The sequence below is a fragment of the Sapajus apella genome, unplaced genomic scaffold (genome assembly GCF_009761245.1).
Source record: "Sapajus apella isolate SASKATOON/1434 unplaced genomic scaffold, GSC_monkey_1.0 scaffold47, whole genome shotgun sequence".
Taxonomy (NCBI): Eukaryota; Metazoa; Chordata; class Mammalia; order Primates; family Cebidae; genus Sapajus; species Sapajus apella.
Window position 1 is genome coordinate 14,928,263 of NW_022436987.1, and position 10,371 is coordinate 14,938,633.

Sequence of the window (10,371 nt, forward strand, 5' to 3'; positions counted from 1 at the left end):
AGTAGAGACAGGGTTTCACCTTGTTGGTCAGGCTGGTCCCAAACTCCTGATCTTGTGATCCGCCTGCCTTGGCCTCCCAAAGTGTTGGGATTACAGGTGTGAGCCATCGTGCCTGGCCATATTTGTCTTTTTTGTAACTGGTTTATTTCACTTCATGTAATGCCTTCAGGGTTCACTCACATTGTAGCATGTGACAGGATGTCTTTTTTAAACCTGAATATGCCATTGTATGTATATATCACATTTTATTTATCCATTCATCCATCCATTCATGGACCTTTGGGTTGCTTCCACCTCCTGGCTGTTGTGAATAATACTGTAATGAATATGGTTATGCCTTGAGAGTGCTTTGACTCCAGATGTAGACACTAATCTACATCCAGGCCTGAACGTGATTCTTGATCATAAGAAAGAATTTTTGAGCTAGCATAAAGGGAAAGGTAGACCAGGTCAGGCTTCTGGTCAGACTCCCATGTTGGATATCCAGGCAACAGCAGAGAGATAGAAAATAGCCTGAATCCTTCAGAGTCCCTGTCTGAAAGGAAAGCACTTACCTGGGTTGAATGCTGACCATGCTGAATACTTTTGTGTCTGTTGATGGGGAAATTTGGGAGGTTTTCTGAATTACTATTATGAAAATAAGGACTATTATTTTCTTCAACTTCTCAACATCATGTATAACAATAATGAAAAATGATCACCAACATCAGGAACAAGCCTAGGAGGGGATCTAGCATGGATCCTGTTTGTATTATTTGAAAAGATGGTCAATATAAAATTGAATATATTCAAATTTCAAATATAATACAAGCTACCATGAGTTTGGGTTAGGATTGCAAGGAAACATGGGTATGTGTGGCTGACTGGGCAGAGACCAAACTCTCAAAGGGCACAAAAGCCCCCACCAGGATCTAACCTGATGTTCTTTACTCCCTAGCTTGCTGGTTAAAGAAATAATTCCTGCTGAAATCTAGTTTTTAAAGAACTTTGTTTCATACACAGACCCCAGAGTCCATATCTGGGCTCCCACGTCAGGCCTGTAGATGACATTCCTGATGAAATCAGGTCATACACAGAAGGAATGACTCAAGACCAATTTTACAGCTTCCCTGAGGACCATGAAAAATGCCTTCAAGGAGGAAAAGAAAAGCCATTACCAATTTGAGCCACTCAGACGGACTTGCATCAAGGATTTCTCTTAGCCCATCATTTCGGTCCTTAGAGAAGGGGAGGCGGCCATTGCAGATTCAATTTTTTGGTATCACCCTGGAGTTACTTTACTTGTAACATAGCAAATATGGTTACCTTAAGGTACATGAAAGCAGAAGAGGCACTAGCCTGAGAGTCAGATGGTTTCTAGTTTCACTGTGGCTACTTACTAGCTGGGTGGCTTTGGACAAGAGCCTGCTCCTCTTGAACCTCAGCTTACCTCCTATAAAACCCAGCCCTTGGGCTAGAGCAGCTCCATTCCTTTCAGCTCTGCCATTCTGTGCATGAATGACATCAGGATTGATTGCATCCATTCTACTTTTTATTTGGCATTTGTTCATTTGATACATATATACATATATAAAAATCTGTACATGGTAAAAATACAAAATAAGTATTTCTTTATAAGTTATGCAATTAAACAGCTACCTTTTTAAAGTTTAAAAGCCATTGCAAGAAAAAAGAGCGAGAAAGAAATCTAGTCAGTGCTTTATAGTCATTCACAATAACCTTGGTATAAAATATCCATACAACACGTGTGTACAAAATAGTGTACAGTTCATAAAAGCTGTGCAAAGACAGCAAAGTTCGGTTAAAAAAAAATCGAAGAGGCTGTGTAGGTCTCTCTGTCCACATCATGCCCAGTGCCCAGGAGATTTGCAGTTCAGCAACACCTCCCTAGGAATAATAAAAGGGAACAAGGTAGAGTGCGTGGTGCATATAGCATGGATACAGAAATTAAAAAGAAAAAGCTTTAAAACAGACATACAGGAATAGAGATGGCTGCTTCTCCCCCTCTAGAGAATCCACTTCTTTTCCCAGAGAGCTTTTGGCAGGTGACAGAGAGGACTCAATATGCATGTTGTGCCTTGGGCCAGAAGGCACTGATAATATATATATGCATTCTTTTTAGAAATTTTTGAGGGGATTGGGGTGGAGATGACAGACTGGAGTGGAATAGGAGGTCCTTGCTTCCTATTAGGGGAGGTAGAGGGATCTAGAGAGTCAAGGGTGCTGGAAACAGTTACATGATTTGGTGTTTTCACTCCTAACTTGGTTTCCTCCTCCATAAATAGATTTCCTACCATATAGAGTGGTTGCTGCTAACGACCAGCAGGGCCTGGCTCACAGGTCCAAACTGCAGGGCTGGAGCACACCCCGTTGTGTTTAAAATAGTTTATAATAAAATAGAATGGAGCTTTTGCTGAAAGCAAGTTAAGGCTGGGACCAAGACTTAAAGTGAACTTATGTGGGGAGGACTATTTGGAGGTGATGCGGGGGAAGGAAATGTCTCTTTGGGGCCACGACAGGGCCTGTGGCGCCCTCAGCGAGGTGATGGTGCTACCGTGGGGAGAGGCAGCATCTGGGCACTGGGACAAAGTGAACGCGCAGGCTGGACCCCACCTCTTCAATTTCAAAGCACTTAGAAACAATACTCGAGCCTGCGAGCGGCTTCTAGGACACGGTGATTTCCTCCTCCTCCTCCTCGCCCTCTTCCTCCTCCTCGGAGTCTGAGAAGTCTGAAGGTTTCCCGGGGCTGCTCGAGGGCGCGGGCGAGAAGGGCAGCGGCCCTGGTAGCCGCGGGTCCCGCAGGTGCGGGGGGTCGGGCGACGCGTGGTAGGCCAGGCGGTGGCAGGGGCTGCCCCGGCCCTCCTCCTCATCCTCCTCCTCCTCTTCGTCCCCAGGGCCCTTCTGGCCCACATCGCTGAGGTCCGGGTGCGGATTGAGCTTGGTGGGCAGGGTCTGCTCGCGGCAGCCCCCGCTAGACAGGAGTTCGCGCTCCTTGGAGTTCCGCCATTTCATGCGTCGGTTCTGGAACCAGATTTTCACCTGGGATGTCCCCGCCGGAGACAGGAAGGGAGAAGCAAAGGTCAGATCAGGGGTCCCGGGGGACCCAAGGGGGCGGGGAGTGGAGTGGGGAGCAGGTTCTGTACTTCGGGCTGTGCCCACTTCCTACCCCTAGAAATGAGCCCAGGTGGATTCCAGCATTGACTCCTCCCCCTCCTCAGCTCGCGGTTCCTTTTGATTCATCTACTGCCACCCGGCCGCAAAGGGCGGGGCTGCGGGCCGCTGAGCCCGGGAGGGAGGGCTGGGAGTCGGGGTGGGGAGAGAAGAGGGCTGCCCCGCCGAGCGTCGAGCGTCGAGGGTGGTGGCCCGTGTACTCACTCCCTCTCTAGGCCTCGATTTTCCCATCTGTACAGTGGGACCTAAGCGGTTTCCGAACCCTTGTAGTTGACAGGTGCGCCGGGGAGGGGGTGAAGCGAGGGGGCGGGGGATGGGTGCTGTGAACGAACTGCCCTCACCTGCGAGTCTTTCAGGCCCAACTTGGCCGCCAACTTCTTGCGGTCGGGCTTGCTGATGTACTTCTGCTTCTGGAACATCTTCTCCAGCGCCTTGCGCTGCACGTCCGAGAAGACTGCTCGACGCAGCATGCCCCGCCGAGGCTTCCCGCGCGCGGCCAGCGGCCAGGAGAAGGTCCCGGGGATGGGCACGACGCTGGAGGACGCTACAGGGTGGGGGGAGGTAGCGAGTGAGTGGGCGTAACTCCCATCCCCCCGCAACGTGGCTCTCCCTGGCTTTTCACTCTGATCCTTCATCTCTTTAAAGCGCTGCTTTTTCTCCCCTTGGAGAATAGGCCGCGAACCTACAAACCTGCGAGAGTGAAAGGCGCTTTCCGCCCAAATAACTTTCCCTTTCAACCATGCAAACCCGGATTAGGTAGAACCACGGAAACATAGAAAACAGTCCCCACAATAGCCTGTTTTGTTTTTCCATTCAGTGGACTCAGGGAAAGAAACTTGAGCACATTAGCTAAAACAGCAATAGAAAAAATAAATTACAAAAATAAAAATAAAATATCCAGCCGAAGCCACTGGGTTTCTCCCCTAAGCTTTTATCATTTCGGTGGCTTTTGCATTCTTTAGATGAAAATGAGGTGCTTTACTATTTTGATAAAGAGGGAAAAATCCGATTTAGATTTTTTGAAAAATCCAATAAGTATTCATCTTTTTTATATTAATCCTTCTTCCCCTCCCCCCACGAAACGTAAAGAATTCGGCCGGAATACATGAAAAGTGGCAGCTAATTAGCACATTGACTGCTTCCCAATGGATATTGGCATGATAAAAGGGGGGAGAGTTTCGCTTTAAGCGAAAGAAAAAAAACAAAACAAAAAGAAACAGAGACTCTAATGAAGCGTGAATGGTAATTGTGTAGTAATGAACTAACAGAAAAAGACTGAGGACAAGCAGCGAAAGCCATATATTACTGGGACAAAAGAGATTTACACTTTCAAACTAAACACAACTGCAGGCCAAGACCATTGGGAGAATACTGATGGCAGAGGCTTCTCTTCCCCGAATCGTTTTCATTAAATGGACATGAAAAGCTATTTATAAAGCTCGGGTTGTTTTTGTTAGAGCATTGAGATGAGGGAGAAAGGGAGCAAATTCCATTATTAGCAGCAGAGTGAATGGTGGTGGTGCTGGGTAGGGGGGTAGGTGGTGAATTCTCTCTCCCCCTTTAAAAAATCAATGGCTTGTGTCTTTCGCTAATATTTGGGAGTACTGTCGTGATTTTACCCAACCCCCACAAGCCATACCCAGTTCCCCTTCTCTTTATAGGGACTCCCCTGCCTCCTTTTGAGTTTTGACCAGTTGCAGAGTTTTTGAGCCATAGTTTAAATCACCAGTGAGGTTACGGGATGAAAACCTGGTGGAAGCTGTTTAAGGTGTTGCTCCTTTAGGCTGGGACACAATTATGGGCTTTCTTCCAACTGCTTCTTATTTTTCAAGATCAACAGTATTTTAAAAGACAGGGTGGGAAAGGGGTATGAGAAGGGTTTGGGAAATGAGGTTGGAAATAGGAGGTTGGGATTGGGGGAGGATCTAGTCCACCCTCCCTCTGGGCGACCCTAGGCATCCCACACAAGAGGGCACCCCATGTGGTCTTGTGAAAAGCCCGAAGCCCTGAATGAGTCTTAAAGAGAAATTAGCCCCGGCTGGTAGGTGTCTCTTGGCGGCGTGGAGCGACTAGGGTCGGTCTGTGTGTGGCTGCCTAGAGGAGCTGACCAATTGGTCATGGTGCTGAAACCTTTGTGGGGAATCGTGGCCAAGTGCACTGACTCTGTGGGAAAACGGCGGCGTGAAGGGATGCCAACAGCTCCTCGCCGAGAAGGGAACCGCCTCAAATTGGGACCATGACAATTCCTGCTAATTTGTAGAGCAGGGAATTGGTGCAAAGTGTCAAGCAGTCACTGCTTGTGCTAAATAGGGCATCAAATTGGCGCGACGGATTCGTGAATGTTGTACGCCTCGCAACCTCTGAACCAGAGCATAACCCCGAGGGGTGGACGGAGAAATACGGCTTTGGGGCAGGGAACGATGGGCCGGCCGGGGCTGGGGCGCCTCCCAGCCTCGCCCAAGGAAGCCGTAGAGACCTACCTGGGAAATAAGAAGATCTGATGAAAGGCTGAAAGGACCCTTCGAAGTAGGGAAAGGCGAAGGTCTTGGGAGGGACGCTGTGAAGCACGGCTGGGGATGTTTCTGGAGGGTGGTGGAGGGGGAGCAGAAAGGAGGGAGGGAGACAGAAAGAATCTGATTACATACTTGCCTATTGTATAGCACATTGAACACACGATATAAGTAACCCTTCATCTGGTTTCAAAGACATCTTTCTTACATATTGACAGGGTAAAATAAATCTTCCTAACATTGTCTTATCTGTAAAACTCTTTCCTTTTCCCCCAACGAGATTCTTTGCAGCATCCCACCCTACCCCAATCTTTATCCTAGGCACTAACGAGGTAGGTAGGACTCAGTGGGGAGGAAAGAAATTGCAGATGTATAATATTAGCTAATCCAATAAGTATATCATATTGAGTTTAAAAAAGAAACTGTCTCCTAGAAGCTGCATGGCAGAAACACAGACGTCCAGGGGCTTGCGCTCAGCATTACCACGCCGGACAACTATGCACTGTCTCTGCGTGTGCTCAAGTTCATTCCGAGGTTGGGGCTAGCCTGGGGGCTTTTCTTCCCAGGAATTGACTGGACTAGTCTTACATTGCCAGACGTAGGTCCTTAAAGTTTGTCCCTAAGTGTGTGCACTGATATGCGTGTGGGTGCCTTCTTGCTAGAGGAAACTGAGGCCAGGAGGACTTGGCGCATGCCTGGCACCTGAACGGACCCTCAGCGTTGTGCCCTCACTTACCTGTTCTGGGCCCCGAGGAAAGAATGGCGTTCACTCCAAACTTCAGAAACGTGGGCTCGCTGGCAGGGGAGATGGCAGTTGGCGGAGAGCCGCCCCGCCGGCTGCCGGGACCCGGGGAGCCCAGGTCCGAGGCACCCGTGTCGGTGAGGGCCGTGGGGGCCCCCTGCCTGGGCGGCGACATGCTGGCGGTGGGCACGCTGCGGGGCAGGTAGGCGGGGGGCCGGCTGATGCGGATCAGATCCTCTACCAGGAAGCTGGAGTGGCCGGAAAATGCCGACTGCAGGGACTGGGGCAGCGTCAAGGTTGGGGTGGGCCTCAGGAGGCTAGGGTACCCGGCGGGGGGTGCGAGGAGCCCGGGGAACATCATGATAGGAGTCGGGCGGGCGAAATAACCCTTCTTTCAGTGCCGGAGGGTAAACGCCTCGTTTCCCGCCCCTCCCGCCCCTGCAGTGTCCTCTCTCTTGGGCTTAGCAAACGTCTCCAAGTAACGATCCCACTTGGGCGTCTGCAAGTCCTCCGTGGTCCTCCCGTTGAGGTGATGGTTTTATAGTGGACCGCCTGCTAAAGCATTTTGAAAAGTGACAGCTCTGACAATGAAGTTCAACAAAGTTCTCCACTTGAGCTTCATTCGCTGGAGGCTCTGGGCGCTCTGATTGGCGCAGGGGTGCAATTTATGATTGGATTAGTCTTCATAAGCATGGCCCGCACAATGGGCGGACAACAAAGGCCCGCACGCATCAATTCTGCATATCGACCGCCTCTTTGCAATACAGTGCGCCCCCAAAGCTCTCGCGGAAGGTTTTTGTTCCGAAGCAACACTCGGGCTAATTAAATGCCTATTTAGAAGTTTCAGATGACATCTTGCCTCATAGAAAAGGAATTATTTAAAGAACGCACTAAATTTATTTGCAGCTCCCCTGCTAAGCCTGGAAAATAAATCAATAAATATTCATAGAAATACATCTTCAGGCTATCAGCAAAGTAACCGTCCTTCTTGTGGGGGTGGGGCAATGAAAAGTTTCAAGTCAGTGAACATGAAAATATACTCCCTCTCCAGTTTCTAGCCCTATCTGTTACTCCAACTGAAGAGTTAAGCAGATGTAGGGGTGAGTGAAATCAGTGTTAGAAGTCCCATTCTGACGACTCAGGGAGACTTGGAAATGAATGCTGTGGGGCCACTGGATGTGTGTCCGTAAGAGTGGGAAGAGGTCTGGAGTTACTTCATTTCGGGAGACTGGTTGAGTTTGAGAGTTGGTGGATACCTGAACAGTAAAACGAGCCTCCTTCAAACTCCCAGCAACTTGGAAAACTATTTTCTCTAGGAGTTTCTGCAAGGGGCTCTCCGCACCTCACCTTGCGGGAGGAGCGGAGAAGAGCAGCGCTGGGCTGTAGAACCGCAGGATTCCGGTTGCGAAGGGCTTAGGCTGGCCGGAAGCTGCCTCGGGCAAGGGTGTCCAAAGGCTATGAGTGCTATGCTGGCCCTTCTCCAACCACAGGGAGCTCTCGGCAGTTTAAGTTGAAATTCACAGCCCTGACATTTTAAGCCAGAGCAGCGAAGGTCCAGACGTTGTCCAGAGACAGCCCTACCGATTGTGGGGCTTAACTTGGCAGCTTCTTAATTAACTATAACCCACAAATGCGTGAAAATCGGAGGGAAAAATGCGAGTCTCAAGAATGTTGGTCCACCCCAAGAAAACCGTCTCTGAATGTGGGGCTTCAAAGGAGAATCTTCCTGGAGACAGTCTCTCAGCTTTCCTCAGGTTTGGGCTGAGGTGGCACTGACTCGATTCCCCCTGTTTCTCTGTTCGGCGAGATAACAGATGTGTTAAATATCCCATTCATCTCTTTAGTGTGGCTGAACCTCCCCAAAGAGAAGTGTGCAGCCCCGCCAGGCCGCCCTGATCCTATTAACCATGAACTAACTGTCACCTTCAGCTGGTTTTCCTTTTTGCTTTTTAACACAAAGCTTTCTCAAAAATCTTATTAACCAGCTTTATTTCTCTCGATGGTTTTGTTCGGGGTGTTTTGTGTTGATGATCTCCATGTCGCTGCTTTAACCATTCAATAAAAGTGCATCTGCGATTTATATCACATTAAACCAGAAACGGAGCCCGCTAAAACTCTCCCTTGATTCAAATTAAAAAGTTATTTAGGGCCCGGCTCCAGAGGCGAATTAATGCTAGAAGATGACGTAAGCGCGGAGTTTCTGAGCCCAAGACTGCTCTTGGTTATGAGCAGCGAGAGAAAACCAATCAGGAAAGAGACAACTTTTAAATAAGGGGCTATTTAAATATGGGAACTGCCTTGCCTGAGTTAATTGGAGGCCCCCGGACAGAAGAGGGAGATCTGTGAAGAACGTCAAAAGTTCCTCTTTTTGAAGTTTGCAATAAAATAGGTGAAAAAAGTGTAAGCTATCTGAACACCTGAACTTTAACCTTGTCACGAGACAGCTTCCCACTGTCCCATACTCTCCCTTCCTTTTTTCCTCAGACCCACCTCCCTCCTTCTTCCACTCCCTTTCCTTCTGCCCCCCACCCCTTTTTCTCCCCGCGTCTGAAGGACTTGGGCAATTGCCAGTTCCCAGAAGGATGCGTCGGGGGCTTCAGGGTGTTTGATTCCCTACCGGTGAAGCGCTTGTCCAAATCTTCTGGATGATCAGAATAGAGTCTCTATTTGCCAAAATAAACTTGAATTTTTTTTTCTTTTCTTTTCTTTTTTTTTTTTTTTTTTTGAGTGGGGAATGGTAAGAAGTTGAAGCCAGGGTGAGCTCTTCCCAGCGCCTCCTTCCCTGTTGGGGCATTTGCGCTGGTGTAGGGTGTAGTTTTCACTGTTTCCTGCCCGTTGACAGGCTTCCTGCCACCCCCTAACCCCCTCCACAGGCCCTCACCATTCTGCCTCACTATAGACTAACTGCTACTAACTTCTTGGCTTTTAAAAGTCTGCCCTTCCATTTTTTGGAGGGTGGGTCAACCCCTTGCTGCGATCCACGTGGACCCCGCTTCCTGGGGTCGGTCTCCACCGCCTCTAAAGAATTCCTAAAGCGCCAAAGAGGAAAAGTGAGGGCAGGGGCGAGGGGGCGAGGGCTGGCCGCCCGTGAAAAGGCAAAATAAATCCTAAGGAAGCAAGAAATCTGACGAAAGAATCTTACTTTAAGTGATCTCCTTGAACGCGTCTTTTCAAACTCCGCGATAGCCTAAGGGGCTGCGCGACGCCGCGGCTGCGACTAAGACCTGTGACTAATGCCATTTGACCTGAGCCCATGGGGTTTTGTGCGTCCTGCCATTCATTGTTACGTCGTTATCTTCAAGTTTATTTCTTAGAAATCACTTGCGTTCTTTGTCTCAAGGCTGAGCTTTCTATTTCTTTTTCAAGAGAAAAGAAGATGAGAGGGGAAAACAGAATCCGAGGCCGGGGCTTGGGGTTTAAGGTCCTTGCCTACGCCACAGGCGCGACTGCTCCCTGGGGGAGGCAGCAGCAGATCCGGCTGGGGCTCCCCGGGCCTAGGTAGCCAGAGCTGCCGAAACCTCCCATGGATGGTAGAAAGAGCCTGTCGGAACGCACTTTGGGGATTTCTTTTCCCCAGAGCAGGGAAGAACGGGAGCGACCCTGACCCAGGCGCCGAAGGGGCAGCAGCAGCAGCAGAGCGCACGGCCCTCTCCAGTGCGGGCGGTGCCTGGAACGTCTAGAGTAACAGAAGGTCAGCTAGAGAGGTGAAACGGACACTGCAAAGTAAAGAGTGGCCTGAGCTTCCCGGCCCTCTGAAAAGATGGCGAGTGTCCGTTTTGGAAAGGCTGCGACTCCAAGGTCACCCTTTGCAGGCTTCAGACCCCCGGGCTTCCACGCTCCCTTCCGGAGCTGCCAACTGAGTGAGAGCGAGTTTTTGTAAGATTGGCCGGATGCCGGGAGGAGGGAAAAGGGCCCGACGCTTGGTTTCTCCAGGCGGCGGGGGTGGGG

General features: G+C 49.7%; 1 protein-coding gene across 1 annotated transcript; it reads right to left on the reverse strand.

The window, feature by feature from the left end:
* Positions 1–2,605: 2,605 nt before the first annotated feature.
* Positions 2,606–6,935, reverse strand: DBX1 (developing brain homeobox 1). Its single transcript, XM_032241167.1, has 4 exons — positions 6,418–6,935; positions 5,652–5,753; positions 3,513–3,715; positions 2,606–3,039 (listed from the first exon to the last, which is right to left on the reverse strand). The coding sequence occupies exons 1-4, from the start codon at positions 6,782–6,784 to the stop codon at positions 2,665–2,667; spliced, it is 1,047 nt and encodes a 348-aa protein (XP_032097058.1). The 5' UTR covers positions 6,785–6,935; the 3' UTR covers positions 2,606–2,664.
* Between the last annotated feature and the right edge of the window lie 3,436 nt (positions 6,936–10,371).

Excerpts from the sequence above, each read along its gene's own strand:
- DBX1 (XM_032241167.1), bottom strand. The coding sequence starts at position 6,784 with ATGATGTTCCCCGGGCTCCTCGCACCCCCCGCCGGGTACCCTAGCCTC. Across the intron at positions 3,716-5,651 it reads CAGATCTTCTTATTTCCCAG|CGTCCTCCAGCGTCGTGCCC; the intron begins GTAGGTCTCTAC and ends CCCACCCTGTAG. Across the intron at positions 3,040-3,512 it reads TGGGCCTGAAAGACTCGCAG|GTGAAAATCTGGTTCCAGAA; the intron begins GTGAGGGCAGTT and ends GGGACATCCCAG.